At 37.2% G+C, this 19,898-nt stretch overlaps 1 protein-coding gene across 1 annotated transcript in view; it reads left to right on the top strand.

Annotated features, from left to right (window-relative positions):
- Su(Tpl) (Suppressor of Triplolethal) overlaps window positions 1-19,898 on the top strand; it is a 471,359-nt gene that overhangs the window by 389,536 nt on the left and 61,925 nt on the right. Inside the window, exon 4 of the mRNA XM_067149282.2 lies at window positions 4,090-4,206. Coding sequence (XP_067005383.2) covers window positions 4,090-4,206 — 117 coding nt within the window. The remainder of the gene's footprint in view (window positions 1-4,089; window positions 4,207-19,898) is intronic.

Raw genomic sequence — 19,898 nt, 5'->3', positions numbered from 1 at the left:
GTTACGAATATAAAGTACAAATTAATTTCGAGTACACCAAGGATCCTATACCCATATCGTGTACGGCCCTTCCTGTTTTACTTACGGCGAGTGCATAGTTCGAACTGAGCTGACACATAGGCTTACTGACGAACAGCCGAACGAACAAACGTTTTCTGCTACATAAATCTGAGTTGAGTTACATTTTGTTTCACTTACCTTATCGCCTTGATTGCTTGTTTCCATAATTCAGAATTTTTCTTAAAACTACATTTTTGGAGACTTTACTGTAGGTAGACGTGTCGTCAGAAACATTCACGGCATATATAAACAACCACAGGACAGCATATACGAAACAGTACTACAAGAAAACACACAAATTCCTTTATTCCGCGCAAGCCTTATAAACACGGTACGTAGCAACGCCGGTCAGCTGTGCGTTTTTTTTTTTTTTTTTTCAATAGTCCACAGCGGATTCTCATCTCGTAGGCTACTGTGAACGTTCATAACAATTTATTCAGACTTCCTACTTAATTTCCTCCCCCCTCCCGCCCCCCCCCCCCCACACACACACACACACACTTTTATTAGTTTTAAAATATTTCACTGAAGACTCAAGCGCTACAGCATTACCCACATGATGCTCACAGCTGGCAGCCATTATGAATACTGAGCAATCTGAGCATGCTATTGCAGCCAGTGTTGCCAATAGTTTTCTTGGATCCATCTTCAACATCGTAAAAATTATGCGAACTAAATAGCAATGGAATGAACTCGAACAAAGCTTAATAAACGCACAATGCCGTAAGATATCAAGCTCATGGTAAATAATTATATATTTTGCTAAAAACACCGCCGAGAACAATAACTATTCAACCATCTGCGTTTGAAAGATAAGAGTTGGTAACGAACCCGAATAACATGAAAATCCACAGCCTGTTTCCAGTCATTCGACCGGGTCAGGAGGAATGAATGAAGCCCCCATCTAGCGGCGAGGATAGGAATTGTGCCGGCTGCCGAAGCCTGTCGCACTCCTGGGGCAATGATTAATGAATGACAGCTGGAATGAAATATGATAGGGAAAACCGGAGTCCGGAGAAAAACCTGTCCCGCCTCCGCTTTGTCCAGCACAAATCTCACATGCAGTGACCGGGATTTGAAATATGGAAACCAGCGATGAGAGGCCGGCGCGCTGCCGTCTGGGCCACGGAGGCTCTCCGAATAACATACAACTTGTGAAGTGTTTTCCATATTTTTACAGCGCATAAATGTTTAATTGATCAAGTTAGTTCACCAGAATATCTAACAAAACTGAGGGAAGCTCCTGACTTCAGAAACCAGCAACAAACCTAGGAACTATTTACCGCTGCGGAAGCCTCTTCACTGACCGGATGTCTGGCTAACGTCAAAGGGACCGCTTAGGTCTTGAGTTGACTCTCAGTTAAAGGTTATCTCTGTAGGGCCCCGAACAACGCGATATATTCTAAAATACACGGTCTTTTCTCATGAACTACTTTTGTTATCAACCTGAAAACCATTCTAAAATAAAGTTTGAAGCTTAATCCCCAACTTCGCTGCTGCCGCTGCTGCTGGGAGGTTTTCGATGTAGCGATAACCTGTTGGTAATTAGCGTTCTGAAAGCATATTTGCAGAATAGTCCTTGTAATTTGTGATCATTATTGTTAACAAGCCATAAAGTTAGAACTACTCGGTATACATACGTGGTTTTTATTTCTAATGTTCGAAAAAGTGTTGCATTTCATGGTAACCACACGCAGAATCTCGAATACGATAATCTTGTCCGAGCGCGCGTATTGAATGCGAAATTTACAAGCGGTGAGGTGACGACCCGCTGAACTTCCGACAACGTAGCACTTGCACGCTGTTGGCACACGGAAAAAATCATGAGGTTTGACTTCTACTCTAGTAATATACTTAATATTTCGCTATTTTAATTTTATGAAATGAATTAATTTATCGATGCAAGACAATTTATTATTATTACGGAGTGTGTAACTTTTTAGACAAATAAAAAGCTAAATCAAACAATTAATATCGCATTTGATACTATTGTTCTTCAGATTTGTAAAACCAAGTATTATGTATGCATAATTGTTTATATATAGTTATATCTAAATTATAGGCCTTTGCTGGCAGGACCTAGTGTTTACAGTGCACTATGTCTTCTGGTATGGGCTAGAGCAATTTTGTTACTTTCATTGATCTGTCTCTGTCTTATCCTTGGCTTTGACTATATGAAAGTGACTGAGGTATGAGCGATGCTAGTAATGCCATTCCATATGCAGCCTGTCCCTGCTGATTGGTGTGAAAACGTTGCTCATAGGGTCGGTTGGTGCATGCATTTCAGTGGGCCTGGCAGACTGATATGTAATAGCAACTTCTGGCTCGGTGAGGAAAGCAACGGGAAACTACCTCACTCCTCATTTCCCTAGTACGCCTCTTCAGCAATGCCTAGGCCATCTATGACAGCTGATGGCAGAGCTGTTGAGGATCCAACCAGCCTTAGGGCTGAAGACTGAACATACATACATACATACATACATCTAAATTATGATATAATGTGTAAACAGGGTGGTCAGAAACAAACGTGAATCGGGTATATGAGCTTTAGAGGGGTGGTCATACTGATGATATATTTTTTTTTAAATAATTAGGTATCTCGCGCCGTTGTTATTTTATCAGCTGTGAACTTAGCCAATTGGATCGCTTTGCGGGCGAATTCAAATGGGCTTTGTGAGGTGGTGTGGTGGTGGGTGCACATGACTTAAGAACTAAGACTAGCTTGACCGCACCAATCCAAGAAAAAAACAGGAAGGGATTTGAACTCGGACCTCCGAGCTGATACAATCGCATCATAGCAAGTGCGCTACGGTGATACCAGCTGAAACCTGTGGTGTGTTTGTGTTTGATGCTGATTTCCCGGCATGGCTCTCAATCTGGTTTTAAATCACGTTCAGATTTAGCAACATTGCTTCATAAAGCCCATTTGAATTCGCACACGAAGCGCTCTGACTGGCTTGCTTCAAAAGCTGATAAAATAAACAACGGTGCAAGATATCGAACTATGTTTTCAAATTGGAACACTTTATCAGGGGAAGGGTTTGCTCCTTTTCCAAAATCTGTACAGATATTCAAGAAAAGAATAAACAGCAACAGAGAAAAGAAGTGAAATGTTAGAGGGCATTCGACCTGTGCAGGTTATTGTAAATAAAGAATGTTTGTGAATAAAATCATTCCATCCCCTGGTCTTTGGAGATTGCACAGCCAAAGTAGGGGACTGCCTGTAGGGGTGACGTACAGTGGGGACTTCGGGGGCCCTGAGACCGCTACGGTAGCTGTGAAGGCCCTTCAGGAACTCTGAAAAGCGGTGACAAAAGGAGCTCTGGATAAGACTCAGCAGGTCGTTATGCTACTTAGGTTCCAAAATGGGTTAAAAAAAAAGAAAAGCCATGTAAATTTAAATCTTATAACAGTTGTATAGTATTTGAAGTGATTCTGCACACTGTATATGAGTTGATTGTGTGTGTAAGTACAGAAGATATGAGTAGAATTTTGCAAATAATATAAATTTAATAAGGATGAACTGTGTGTTTAATAGAAAAATCGTTAGTGTAAATTGTATAATACTGTATTTTAGGAAAATGTCTTTTCTTTTTAATTTAAAATTTAGTGCTTGATAATGTATTTTTGTGTATCATATGCCACCGAGGTAGACACCTCATTTGCAAATAAAGTTCGGCATCACCAATTCTCTAACGCTCGTATACCTGGTTCACGTTTGACAATCGCAGTTAGATTTCATTTGGACCTTTGGCACTGGGGTCTCCCAGACCCTAGTTATGCCACTGCTCAGAAATGCATTTACATAATTGTGCAGATTATTCTGCACCACCCAAGAAGTACAAAATTAATGTGCAATAAGAAAGTACGATTAAGCTTAAGGAACTGTATCCTAGCATGCCATACATGAACAATACCCATTACAAATGCACACGGCATGTTTCATTATGGTATGCTATTATATGTTGCAGAATGTGAAGAGAGAAATATGTCTTCCTATGTTTCCTCATGCAGTTTTTGAAATTTCAGGAACTTGGAATCCCTGGGAACGCTGCAATGCAAGATGTGCATCCAGGCTAAGGATGATGTATATGCAGCCACCAGGCATCGAATGGCAGTAGCGGAAGAAGCTCACAAAAAGAATTGGTATATTTTCTCCCTTCTTCATGCTTGTAATACAAAAAGTAGTAAAGGTTTGGTCAAAATTTCAAGGTGTAACACAGTGATTGATTCCTTAACTAATCTTTGAAATTTAACAAGGCCTAACAATGTTTAAAAGGACTTAACATGATACACATCATCTGCTTAATGTTTCATTTCATTCTTGATAGTTGAACGTATGATAATATCATCCATCCTTGTACATGTTTGTGGGTCCTGGTGAAGAAATCTGTTAAGCACAAATGTAAATTATGTTGCAGTTGAAAATTGAGCAACTCTAATCTTTAGCATCCCAGATAACAGAAGTGACCATAGTTTGAAATTGGTCAATATAAGTGAGATTTATGAAACTGACATTCTAGACAGTGTAGTTCATATTTCCTATAAAACTTTTGTTCCTGCCTGTGATAAGATACGAATCCTGTAAACATGTGCGAGGCTTGGAAATGTGGTTCTTGTAGTTTATATTCTCCTATAGAACTGCTGGTTGGTACCATGGTTTTTGATAAGATTTCTCATAATACTGTATGAGGCTTGTCATCAGAATGGTTGCCAACAATTTAGAATAGCAACTCCGGGTAAGTGTTGAGAATCCCACCTGTAGCTGTTTTTTCAATTTTGTATGCTCTTCTGATTGTTGCACAAAATTGTTATAGTTTGTAGAATATGGAAAATCTATACAACTGGTGCTTAGTTATGGTTTAAAAAAAGATTTTATATATATCTTATAAGGAATATTCACAAAATGGTATACAATCAAATATGATAGAAAAGTTTGTGATTAATGCTTATTAGACCAATTTTAGCTGCTCATAGTGATAATTTAAATGTATATTATCCTAGATAGAAATTAATACAATATTGAATACTGTAACCGTAATCGGGACAATTATGCCTACACATACTACTACTACTACTACTACTACTACTACTACTACTAATAATAATAATAATAATAATGCAAAAGAACCATACCCCATGGCACTACTGCCCTTGAAGGGCCTTGGCCTGCCAAGCGACCGCTGCTCAGCTCGAAGGCCTGCAGATTACGAGGTGTCGTGTGGTCAGCACGACGAGTCCTCTCGGCCGTTATTCTTGGCTTTCTAGACCGGATAATAATTCAAACATAATAATGATGATAATAATAATAATAATAATAATAAAAGTTGACATAAAATGTGAATAAAGAAATAGTAAAATGATGCAGTGGCGGTGAATTCACATCAAAATATGGAAACGTGATGGAAAACTTTTAAATACGCAAAATCAAATCGTACGCTGGGAACTTATAGGCCTAATAATGACAACTAAGACAGGATTGTTGAACGTGCGGGGTCCCTATGAGGTCCATGGAAATGTATGACGTTATGAGGGAGAAAAGACTTAAAATAATACACCCAACAGACAAATAATTATTGAGAAAATGAACATACAATTATAAATGAACAAATAAATGAACTGCGGATTAACTGATAACACAACCCAGCATTTTCAGACTTTTTTATTGCGGCAAGAGGTGTGATAAGTGATCTTAATTTTGGGTTGTTGAACATGAAACCGTTGTCCATTTCTACGTATCGCGTCACATTTTCTCACAATAGGTATATCAAAATAAGAAATAGACCTGAATATTTCATTTTAAAAGTACTGAAAAATGTTGATGATTTTCGAAATACCTATATTTCTTTGTATTATTATATATATTGAAACTTTTGAATATTGTCTTGAATTATTATATACAATGAATAATTATTGAGTATAAAATTACAATGAAATATTTAGCATTTATTGTAATATAATACTGATTTACACAAAAACACACAAACAAACAACTCTGAGGCAATGAAAGCATTTTATTTTGAAAATTAAACGTGATTTACAAGCAAACAATGTAACTTTTATTCAGTATCTTTATGAATTCATAAACGTGAACAAAATAAACTTTAACAGTCCTAGCCGTCCGCTTGGAATGAGCGCTTGGCTCCCCAGCATCTGACTGCATTAAAGTTTGTCTTTTCTTTCCAAACAGCAACAGTAGTCGGCCATCATTGGTTCATCCCACCTCCCCTGGTATCTTCTTTCTGCCTCCTTGATGTCCTGATGGAACCTCTCTCCCATCTCTTCTTTAACAGCCCCAAGATTTTCCGGAAATTGATTGAGATGAGAATGAAGGAAGTTCAGTTTCAGACTCATTCTACGCAACTCTTTCATATCACCCAACATCGTTTTCACTATTGTTTCGTATTGTTCATCCTTTGCATTTCCTAGGAACTTCATTCTGGCGTCTCTTATTGAATTCCATGCATCAAGTTCCACGGCATTCATCATCTGTTCAGAGTTTCTGTCTTTCAGAAGCTTTCTAATTTGTGGTCCATTAAAAATGCCTTCCTTGTCTTTTGCATCAGATAAATGTGGAAATTTGCTTGCAATGTAATTGAAACAGGGGCTACTTTTGTCCAAGGCCTAAACGAACTGCTTCATGATTCCCAGTTTGATGTGTAGCGGTGGCAAAATAATTTTTTGTTGGTTAACTAATGAAGCATTTGTAACATTTGTAACATTTTTCACACCAAGTGTCAAAACTTGTCTCTTGGACCTGGAAGGTGTAGACCAGTGTTTGTCCCTAGCTCTGCTGTCCCATTCACATAAATAACAAGGGAATTTAGTGTTGCCTGCTTGTTGTCCTAATACAATACAACACACCTTCAAGTCACTACACACATCCCACCAGTGCTCATGATACTTGATTTTATCTAAAAGAGTTTGCTTTGTGATATATTGTAATTTTCTTTTAGTGAAACCGAATGTGCCATAGGAATCGACGCTAGAATGTTTCAGTTATGAAGCTCCTCTTGTAGGAATCCACAAACAGCCGATTCGTCTTTATCACAAAGCAGCACTGTGCCGCAGTGACACATTTTCAGATGGTAAATGGCAAATATCACGAAAACTAGATGTGATACAATAGAACCACTGACATTTCTGAAATCAGGAGACCTTATTTAGTTAAAATCACGTACCAGATGCTTTGCCGCAAAAATCATGCTGGGTAGTGTAATTGAGACACAAAGATGTGTAAGGGAAACAATTAAGCTCTTCGGTCACGAACAAACTTTGACATAGAGGTTCACATTAAAGTTAAATTTATGGAATGAAAGGAGGCAACCTGGAAAGAATCAAAAAATTAATTACGCTATTCATGAAAAAGTGTTACAGTTACTTACAATTACAACTAGAGTTAGAAAAGAACGTCTGCCTCCGAAAACAACACGTTGCAGTCTAGCATAATAGCTAAGCCATACAAATGCTCTATTTTGGTAAATGTGGAAAACTAGAGGAAACTCCGGTACACAAGATGAAATTCTACATAATTACGGAAGTTACATTAAGTGGAAATAGTCCGAAACACAAGAATGCATTTAAATAACATAAGGCAGTAACATAGTGCTTACCTTGGCCGGCTGAACACCCATTGTGGGACGGACGCAAAACACGTCTGCCCGCTGTAGTGATCCAAATTCAAAGATGCGGACAAATTAACTCGCACACGCGAGGAGCCACAAACAGGAAATAGAGTGATTATAAATAACCAATAGCAACACTCCAGTTTGCCACATTTACCAATTAAAAATCCTAATATACTGGCCAATAAAAACACTTGTATTTTGGCCAATGACAATGATCTTCTAGAATAATCCTTTCTGCTGAATTCGCATATTAGCGGATATTACAAAATGACAGGAAAGGGCCACTTACACGTGGCACACCCTGCCTCACAAGTCATGTATAAAAATTCCACATCCTTTTCTATAATTTACAGAATAATACAGTTTAAATCAGGAAATGTAAATACCCAGATCTCTTTGAACATAAATCTCCTTCATAGTCTATTTCTTCATAGGCCTAAATATTTAATAATTTTTAAATAAGAAAGCTACATACAATAATTTGCTTTGCATAAACACTTCAGTTCTTTAAATGTTTTTGTTTACCCAACATGATGACAAGACAAAATTTACATAACAAGGACTTCTGTTGCTTCAATGATTTCTGTTCACTGCTGTTCAACAATGGCCACATCTTCCCCCCCCTTTTAAACTCGAGCAACACTCAAAACAATTACTTTTTAACTTTTACTGAGGGTTTTGTGACCACACATCCTATCCAACACTTGACACTACAACACTTCGTTCACTTCAGGAACGTCCATACAGGTCAAAGAGTCACCAGGCGACCACCGGTATTGCTGATTAATGAAGTGCTGACCGCGGCCGATGTCAGTGTCCTCCACACACGTTCAGTCCCACTGAGGTCACCAGCGAAGCTTCTTTTCAGCTCACTCGAGCCGTGAACTGACTTATTACAGGCAGGGAATGTGGTGCCGTACTGCCAACTGCCACTCGTAAGAACACCAGCCTACTCCATCGTCGGATCTTAGTGGCCAACAGGCACATAACAGCCTCCAAACAGGCACCATCATTTGAAGAAGGACCATGGTATCGCAGCTACTGCAACAGAAACCAATCGGCAGCAGAAAACAGAAGACATCGGAAACACCATCGTCCGACCATCCAGAAGAGCTTTTAAAAATTATGGAGGGCTGAAGGGTAACTTTTCTGTTTTTCTTTAACGAACGAAATTGAGCACCAAACTGGTGACTCCATAAGGCTCCTTGGGGATGTTCCCTCTCGCAGTAACACAGGGATCCCCCCCCAGGCAAGCGCTATTTAAAATTTCAAAAGGAAAAGGAACGTAAAAGACTAAAAGAAATCTTACATATAATAAATATTTTTGGTCCGTATTGATGATATTTGATTGGAATAATAACAGTGAGTTATTTATTAAATAGACCACCTAATCAATACAAAGTCTAGTCTTGGATGATTTACATAGATCTGTTAACTAATAGTGGTACATGTTTCGCCTTGTATGAAGGCATCATCAGCCATTGTCTTAACCTTAGATTGAACCTTAGATCGAAAATAAGCATCTAATTAACATGTAATAATGAAATGAATTTTAAAAATCTTGAAGAGATTTGAAATAAAATAACATTAAAAATAACAATGATGGTTTAAAAAATATACAATGGATAAAACAACAGACTGTTATGCAACAAGTAGTAAGATTGCTATAAAAATAAAGTTGACTGTCTGGTGGTTACAATTAGACGATAGCGAAAAATCGTATATATTCAAAATAAAGAAGAGAGAATAAAAGTCGAAGGTTGGTTGAGAGGTCCGAAATTAATCATAATCAGGAAGATAAAAGACGAAAGTCAGAGGCATATGGTGAAGTTGTAGAACACATTGAAGATATGAAGTTGTAGAATAGAAGTTGAACAGTTTTAAATTGGATCTCTATGGATCATCTCAATTTGAAGCAATGCTCAAATGTTGCAAAAATGTGAGTTTGTTGATATCCTAGTTGAAAAGGCATATAACAGTGGAATCTGTAAAAGAAAACAAGAAACGTAGAGTTAATTGTGTGAAAAGATGTTTTAAAATTATTGAAGTAGAATCGTGTACACTTACCATTTGACGATGACGAAGATAACTTGTAACGTTATGAGTTAGAAATATTTGCAACAGTAGACTTCTTACTACGTGTGTTATAGCTGAAGGTTTGTGTTGGAGGGGGATCTGTTTGCGGTGATGTGACTATTGGCTGTTAGAAAAAACTTAAAACAGTCCACCTTTTCAATACAAAAATGTTATATTTATTTATAACATGTATTTGCACGTGGAACTAGTTTCGACGCTGTGTTTGCGTCATCATCAGCCAAAATGTGGGAAATAGGCAAGATGTAGGCATTTATATTACACAAGGCGTTACATTAAACAATACACATCTTATAAGGAGATAAAAACAGGGACGAATATAGAAACAAATGACAATGCTAGCACTGCCACGTTTTCCACATTTACCTTCAATAAAGAAATTTACAACGTCACTAACGTTTTTAAAAAACACAACGTTAAAATAGCCTTTCGTACTAACAACAGAAGCACAGAGATCCTACACAACTCTTCACCAATAAATAAAAGTAATCCTTTTTCTAAATCAGGTGTATATAGGTTTTCTTGCCAAGACTGCAAAAGTTCTTACCTAGGGCAAACAGGATGCAGCTTTAAAATCAGATATGCAGAACATGTCAATGCCATAAAACACAACCGTTTTTCCGCGGTCGGCCTACATATAAAAGAATTTAAGCACAACTTTACTGAAATAAATCAAGATCTTGAGGTATTAGATATTCTAAACAAAGGTTCTTTCCTAGAAGTCACTGAAAACCTCTATATTCATTTAGACCAATATTTCAATCCCAACCTAAACTTAAATGATATCTCAGAGAAACCAAAGATCCTATTCGACTTTCTCATTGAATTTTTCAAAAACATGAATATCCCGAAAAACAGATCTGTCTTTCAGATTATGCATAATACTTTGTCACACCACACACTTTCACCTCATCACACTCCACACTTCCCCCCTTCCACTCCTCCTCCCCTACCGCTACGCCCCTCTCCCCTCCTAATCCAACAACGGCCGCTGCCCAGACCTAAACTATCCAACACGCTCTGTTCCTCTTCATCTCGCGCCATAGCTTTACCGCCTCATGTCCCGCAATAAACATCAGAGAAACCTGCCCCCACCCTACACGTAACGCTGCAACAATAGACCACAAATACTGGCACAGTCAACCTCCACACTCTCAACAAAGATTCCTTAATACCTATTTTATATTCTTGTCGAGCTGAATACCGGACCTGTGAAGATTACAAGATTATATTGTGCATCTACAGAATGGTGTGTTAATGAAGCTATGTAATATAGAGAGAAACTTTCAAAGGTGGTTAAATGAAGAAGTTATATCATGTTCAAGATCATGCTTCCACATCTCTGCACAGTATTTAAAATACAATTTACCGTTGGTCTTTTATAGCTATTGTTGAGAGTTAAGGAGATTTTCCTGTTGTGTATGTTTATCAGGAACTCAAGGGAGACTTCATTAATTAGTCGGAACATAGAAAGAATGATGAACTCTTCTCAGAAAAACTCTTAAGGTTTCACCTTACTTTTTCCTACCTGCTGGCTCTTTAGAAATATGTGCGCGTGCGTCTTGTATTCAGGAATCATTCAAGGCAAATATTTTCGCACTGCAAGTTGTGTGGTTAAACTTATTTTTAATATGTATAATTTTGGCTTTCTCAACGATGCATTTGTTTCTACATTCGTCCCTGCTTTTATCTCCTCGTAAGATGTGTATTGTTTAATGTAACACCTTGTGTAAAAAATTGGGTTAAATGAAGGAGTTATATTATATTCAAGATCATGCTTTCACGTCTCTGCACAATATTTAAAAATGAAATTTACCGTGGTCTTTATAGCTATTGTTGAAAGTGAATGAGGATTTCCTGTTGTGCATGTTTATCAAGAACTCAAGGGAGACTTCGTTAGTTAGTCGGAACATAAAAAAATGATAACTCTTCTCAGAAGAACTCTTAAGGTTTCACATTACTTTTTCCTGCCTGCTGGCTCTTCAGAAATGTATGCGCGTGTGTTTTGTATTCATGAATCATTCAAGACGAATATTTTCGCACTACAAGATGTGTGGTTAAGGTTATTTTTAATATGTATAACTTTCCCTGTTTTCATCTCCTTGTAAGATGTGTATTGTTTAATTTCCTGTTGTGTATGTTTATCAGGAACTCAAGGGAGACTTCATTAGTTAGTCAGATCATAGAAAGAATGTTGATCTCTTCTCAGAAGAACTCTTAAGGTTTCACCTTACTTTTTCCTGCCTGCTGGCTCTTTAGAAGTGTGTGCGCGCGCGTTTTGTATTCAGGAATCATTCAAGGCAAATATTTTCGCACTGCAAGTTAGGTGGTTAAGCTTATTTTTAATACGTATAACTTGCCTTCTCAACGATGCATGTGTTTCTACATTCGTCCCTGTTTTCATCTCCTCATAAGATGTGTATTATTTAATGCAACACCTTGTATTAAAAAACTGGGTTATATGAAGGAGTTATATCATGTTCAAAATCATGCTTTCACGTCTCTGCACAATATTTAAAATAAAAATTTTACCGTTGGTCTTTAGAGCTATTGTTGAGAGTGAAGGAGAATTTCCTGTTATGTATGTTTATCAGGAACTCAAGGGAGACTTCATTAGTTAGTCGGAACAGAAAAAATGAGGAACTCTTCTCAGAAGAACTCTTAAGGTTTCACTTTACTTTGTCCTGCCTGCTGGCTCTCCAGAAATGTGTGCGCGTGTGTTTTTATATTCAGGAATCATTCAAGAAGAACACTTTCGCACTGCAAGATATGTGGTTAAGGTTATTTTTAATATGTATAATTTTTGTTTTCTCAACGATTCATTTGTTTCTATATTCGTCCCTGTTTTTATCTCCTTATAAGATGTGTATTGTTTAATGTAACGCCTTGTGTAATATAAATGCCTACATCTTGCCTATTTCCCACATTTTGGCTGATGATGACACAAACACAGCGTCGAAACTAGTTCCACGTGCAAATACATGTTATAAATAAATATAACATTTTTGTATTGAAAAGGTGGACCGTTTTAAGTTTTTCGTAACATCCTTTCTCAGTTCAATACGGACAAAATGAAATTCCTATGTTTAAATGACTATTGGCTTGTTTGTAGTACTTGGAGGGGGGCTGCTATTAGTGGGAGGGAAGGAGGAGAGTGTATTACTGCGCGTGTTGTATCGGTGTAAGGCCATTGGAGGGAGCGATGTTACAGTGGGTGTGGCTGTGGGTTTATTGGTTGCTTTTGAATTAGAGGTACTAGCGGTGAGGGGAAAGGAGGGGAGTGTATTAGCTGTAGAGGAGGTGGGAACGCTAATTGATGTGAGGTTGAAGATTTTTAAGAATATATTGGTGAGGGGAGTTGATTCTCGTAGTAGAATAAGAATCTGTTCATACAAGGGGCTTTTTTTTTATCAATAGTGTCATTTAGGTTCTTATTAAAATGCTGGTCGAGGAAAATGAATAAATTTTCATATTCTGTCATAAGTTTACTTTTATCGACTCTTTTGAGGATATGGAGGTCTTGTTCTAGTGTGGTGAATTTATGCCCTGTGTCCCTCATGTGGTTGGCCATTGCGGAGAATTTGTGTCTTTGAGCATTGTAATGCTCGGCATATCTGGTGGAGAAGCTGCGGCCAGTTTGGCCAACATAAGAAAAATTACATGTAGAGCATTTCAATCTGTAAATTCTTGATCCAGAGTAACTATTGTCTGTGATGTTAATAGAGTTGTGATTAAAGAATAAATTACGATTAGTGTTTTTTGTTGTATACGCTATTTTTACTTCGTGCTTCATTAATGAATTGGTTATCGGATAAATACTATGGTTAGTGAACGTGAATTTAGCGTATTTTGGTTTGACGCGTTTCAATGGAGTTAAATTTGTAGCTAGTTTTAGTTTGGTTTCATTAATGATTTTATCAATCATATCTGTGTTAAATCCGTTGAATTTAGCTATTTCCTTAATGAATAGTAATTCTTTCTTTAAATTAATAGAGGACATAGGGATCTTTAATGCTCTATATAATAAACTGTGATAAGTGGCTTTTTTATGTGAGTTGGGATGTAAAGAATTATTTTTTATGGTTGTTGCAGAAAAGGTGGGTTTTCTGTATATTTGGAAGTCGAATTTGTTCTTAGACATCAAAATCACACGAGTATCAAACAAATTCGCCATCGTCTAATTGTAACCGCCGGACAGTCAACTTTATTTTTATAGCAATCTTACTACTTGTTGTATAACAGTCTGTTGTTTTATCCATTGTACTTATTATAGCAGCCTTCGAATGTTAATTTTGTTAATACTTCCACCATTGTAACTCATCACATTGTATATTTTTTAAACCATCATTGTTATTTTTAATGTTATTTTACTTCAAATCTCTTCAAGATTTTTAAAATTCATTTCATTATTACATGTTAATTAGATGTTTATTTTCAATCTAAGGTTCAATCTAAGGTTAAGACAATGGCTGATGATGCCTTCATACAAGGCGAAACATGTACCCATATTAGTTAACAGATCTATGTAAATCATCCAAGACTAGACTTTGTATTGATTAGGTGGTCTATTTAATAAATAACTCACTGTTATTATTCCAATTAAAAGAAATCTGCCGGAGTTTACTCTAGTACCAGAAACATTACAGAATCCCTAACTAAGCACATGAATAAAATTCTAATCTTAGTCCAAAATACATTACATTAAATTATACATAACATGGTCACAGCGACCATGCTTATTACAACTAATATTCTTAAATAACCTATGAAATTGCCAATGTATCCGGCTGGATGTTTAACCCCAAAACAAAAATTTTATTTATAAATAAATCCCTTATAATTACTAAATTAAGTTACCGTGTGCATTCTTAATCACCCAACATTAAGAAAAAGAACGAAACAACTAAAAGGAAAACTTTATAATGTTGCAAGGAAACTCAAAACAGGGGAAAAAATAATTACGTTAGCTTGCAACCATTTTCAATGAATTGAGGTTAGTAAGTCACTATTCATTTACCATGTCATATAGTCATAAAATAAACTCACATTACGCATTATGTGTCACACCAGTCAAATTAAGGCACAATTAAGCCAGGAATACAAAATAAAAATCACAGTGTTTAATTCTTTATTAAGGTCTGATTTTGACATAGGAATATTGAATGCTTGGTGTACTAGGCTATTGTAGGTAGCCCGTTTATGATTAGGGGGATGAGTAGAGTCCTGTTGTATTGTCGTAGCAGTATGTGTAGGTTTTCTATAGACTTTATATTTAAAGGAAGATGGGAGTCTGGTGATAGTGAGATCTAGAAAATTGATGGTATTGTTGACTTCGGATTCTAGTGTAAATTTAATGTCTGTGTCGATATTGTTAAGATGTGTTAGAGTGGTAGCTGCGTCTATAGTGCGTTGGTCCATAATAATAAATACATCATCGATGTACCTGGACCAGAGATGTATGTTGTTAAATGTTGCATTATTGTCTGTTTTTGTATGTTCTAAAAAATCTAGATATATTTCTGCTAAAATGCCGGAGGCTGGTGAACCCATGGCTAGGCCGTCCTGCTTGTATATTATTTTATCGAATGTAAAGTAGTTGTTATTGATTAAAAGCTTCAAGATAGACATAAAGTCAGCTATCTCAAGTTGACTAAGTTGGCTATGGTTGTGTAGAATTTGAGGGATAATATGAAGGAGTTTTTCTGGAACCTAAATATGAAATTCTTAACGTTAAAAGAAAATCTTCTTGGTAATCATTCTACAATAACAAGCGACATCATTTTCCATCTAGGCACCTAATACTGGGCCAAAAGATCACACAAGAATCTCATATCAGTTACACTAGATTTCAAACATGTCACGAGCACAAGTGCAGATCCGTAACCTGTCAAATTTGCCCAAAATGGGCCTCAGCGAACGCTGGCCTGTTAATATGGTGATCGCGTTTCACCCTACAAGACTACCACAGTCAATGTAGACCCTTCCTAACAAGTATAGGAACACACGGGTTAATAAATATTCGTGACATGGTAACAGACACACGATGGAAAAGCACAACACAAACTAGGAAACTTTTGAATTTAGCAGCTGACCAGAAACGTACCCCAAATAGTCCCATATCTACTCAGAAACGAACCCAAACACAGCAACAGACCAAAAACATCACATGACCGGAAATTTAAATTTATACCAAGCTAAAATAAGACACAAAATAATTTTAGATCACACGTGGAATACTGCCAAATAAAATGCAGCAAGCATTAAGGGACAAAATTTTGAAAATAATTTACTATAACACCAAATTTACGAACAAAGACACTCAAAGAGATCGATGAAAAGTTACAAACTTTAACATCAAAACTTGCAAACAGAAAAACACCTGAAGAAATAGACGAAAATTTACGAACATTAACCTCAAAATACGCGAACAGAAAATCACCCGAAGAAATAGACGAAAATTTACGAACATTAACCTCAAAATTATTGCCTACAATTTACAGAAACAAAGATTTCAGAAAAACAAAAGACTCCATTCTAAAACTTGACCAAAAACCATGATCCATCTGACAATTTACACTACAATACACGTGGCCTGGAAGAAGAACAAGTCTATCACGACAGGAGAAACTTGAGGAATTTGAGCACTCATAATCTCGGGGTAGGTCAAGCAATCATCTGTTTCCAACACAGACACGTACACCAACTGTTCAGAAGATAAGGAAAGCCGCACGAGGAGTACAGCACTTAGCCTAATTTAATGACATAGCTTAAAGCAACAAGTAATCCCACAGATGTTACGATCAAAACACACGTATCGAAGAAAAACTTGACATAAACATATTGAAATTTATAAACGAAGACTTTCGGAACGCGGACACAGCATACGAAATACGAAGATATCACTTTACTACAAAACACGTGGTCAAACGGAACCTTGCCACACAAGAAAATTTATTAAAATTAACAAACCAAAAAGAAAAAAAAACTTGTTACAAATAGTGACGCACCATTTCCTCCAACTGTTTATTACAAGGTGAAACACAGCAACACAAACTGCACATCGCCGCACGAAAAACATGTGGTGAGATGAACTTGCGCAAGAATCATGAAAAAAGAAATAAATAGGGATTAAGAATACACACGTAACACTTACAACCTATATTCAAACTTAAGAGGCGGCCGGAGCTGTAACGGCCGGCCACCAGCTCAGTAGTTGTTGTAACATGGGTCAAAAGTTTGTAAGCGTTTTTATAAGGAAGCGGAACAAGGTAAAATTATTTTGTTTTTATAGCGTACGGTAGTCTGCAATACACTTTTCATTAGTGTAAAAGCATTTCAAAAAGAAATGCAAATATAGTTATAAAATGTTAGTTAAAATAACGAATCTCCATATAAAATTGAGCTCTGACCGCAGTTTTCGTAAACTTGTTTTCAAATTAGAAGCAAACTATACCGTAGGGAAGTTTATATTTTTCTCTGAGGGGCTACTTTAACATACTTTAAAAATGAGGGATTCTTTATATATTTAATCGTGATTTTAATAAAGCTCTCTTTATTGACTTACGAGTGTAGGCCGAATTCTAGTGCTGGTAGTTCAGCCAGTTTCTGCTAGATGCCGCAACGTCACAAAGTCTTGTCCTTGAAGAGGGATGATGACAGATTAGCTCTTACCCATGCAGGGATATGGTGAGTGAGATCTTCAGCTGCTATCAGTCGCTTCCTCACCCTTGCTTCATAACAAGCAGCAGTGGACACGCTAGTTGTGGTATGACCTTCCAATAGCACGTTATATTTTGTCGTGTTTTATTATACCGTGGTACTATGATTAGTGGAATTTTTAAATCCACTGTCGGCAGCCCTGAATGTGGTTTTCCGTGGTTTCCCCATTTTCACACCAGGCAAATGCTGGGGCTGTACCTTAATTAAGGCCGTGGCTGCTTCCTTCCAACTCCTAGGCCTTTCCCCCATCGTCGCCATAAGACCTATCTGTGTCGGTGCGACGTAAAACCACTAGCAAAAAAAATTAACATTAATCGATATTATTCTTTAAAACACGCCGAAGAATATAACATATATGTTAGTGAAGAACACCATGAAATTGCGAAGCATTTCAAAAAGAAATGCAAATATAGTTATAAAATGCTACTTAAAATAACAAAATCTCCATATAAAATTGAGCTCTGAACCGCAGTTTTCCTAAACTTGTTTTAAGTCAAGCTGCCTTACCTGAGGTAGGTGTTATCTGACTTTATTGAATTTTCTTTGTTATATTAGTGACGCAATGATGCTTACTGTTCAAACTAAGACAATTAACTCATTTTTATTGGTAATTGTAGGTCGGAGGTGAATCGTCAGTTCGAATAAGCTACAACATATCTCACTAAAAAAATGGCTAAATGGCGTAATATTACAGAAAGAGATGCAGTAATGGTTGAGAATCCACACACTGAATAGTAGTTGCTACTAATGTTTCTGTATTCTCTGTGTGTGTATACATTTATAAAAATATTTTAAGGTTTAGTAGAATAAGAATAAAAATGGAATTAATTGCTATAAATATATGTTGTTCCTCTTTCAGTTGTAGCCTATTACAATATGGGCAGTGGCGGTTCTAGATACTTAAAACTTGGAGGGGGGGAAGGGGGCGGCTGTTTGGAATTGAAAGTCTTGGTAACAGAATTCAAAAGAAAAGTAACCATGTTCATGAAAATACAATGGGCAACATTAGCACAACCATTAACGGGTTTATTTCAAATACATTATATCTGTAAATTATAAATTTCTTTATTAATCAAGGAATTTTAAAATAATTACTTCACTAAAACTGAGGCCCCACCCCGCCAGGGCTAGTATCGCCTCTGGATATGGTACCAATATAATGGTCCGTTATTGGACATTATAAATTTTCCAGCTAACTCATTCTTGGTTGCCTGCGTTTCGCCCTCGTGTGCTAAGTTAGGCTCGTCAGTTGGGACTTAGCACACCACCCAAGACGCAAGGCTAGTGCATACCGTGGAGGCCACTGCATAGGTTATTTGAAGCCACCAGCAGTGCCAATGCACTGTGAGAGCTATGTCTCATTTCCAAAAATAGATGCCTGCTTGGCCGTCAAATGATGTAGATGTTGATTCCCATAGGGAACCTAAAATATTTGTCCTGAATGAGTAAATTTATAATACCAATATAATGGTCCGTTATTGGACATTATAAATTTTCCAGCTAACTCATTCTTGGTTGCCTACGTTTCGCCCTCGTGTGCTAAGTTAGTGTGCACGGTAACTCACTGCTTCCCATGCTCTCGATACGAGGCTTGCAGGCGGACCTCCCCTGTTTCTGCATTACAACCCTCCTTGAGGCTCCGTGCATGTGTCACTGTTTGTAATACCCATTACAGCTAGGAAAGATAGAACGCAACCATTTTGGGAACACAACCGTTGTTGAATGAAACGGTTACAAGAATATAACCGTTTTTCAGTTGCAGTGCTGAGGTGGTGGTGGTGATTATTGTATTAAGAGGAAGTACAACTAGGCAGCCATCCTCTATATAACTCTAATCGGAGAGAAAAAATGGAAGGGATCCGACACTTCGAAAAATTTAGGTATCGGCTAAGGAAAGACAAGGGCCACGAAGGGCGTGAAAGACTTCGTAGGCCTCCTTACGTAATACCGTCGGGGTCGGAAAAGAACGAGTTGACCAAATGTGGTCGGATAGGATAGATGAGAGAAGAATCTATTGGAACGGCATTTGCTAGTAATCTTCACTGATCATTTGTGTGATGCATGTAGCTATCTGCAAAATGTACAGAGCATAAGTGACTATTGAGTGGGATACCATTTGTCTCTTTTCATCCTCACAACCCACTGTTGAGTTAATTCCTTGTTCTTTAAAGGGAAACTGAAACATAACCCAATAATCACCATGACTTTCACTACTTAACTCGGTGTAAGCATTAATGTAATTTTAATTACAAATAGGAATCTCAATTGTCATTTAGTATGTACTTCCTTTAAATACAATAGATTCTTGGGTTTATTACTCTGATTAGTGCAGCTAGGGCATTCTTGAAGGTAACAGTCTAACTTTTCACTTCTTCAGACTTATGAAGTTCAGTCACC

Source organism: Anabrus simplex, chromosome 1 (assembly GCF_040414725.1).
Source record: "Anabrus simplex isolate iqAnaSimp1 chromosome 1, ASM4041472v1, whole genome shotgun sequence".
NCBI lineage: Eukaryota > Metazoa > Arthropoda > Insecta > Orthoptera > Tettigoniidae > Anabrus > Anabrus simplex.
The sequence above is the reverse complement of the archived record's forward strand: the minus strand, read 5'-3'. Positions and strand labels throughout refer to the sequence as shown.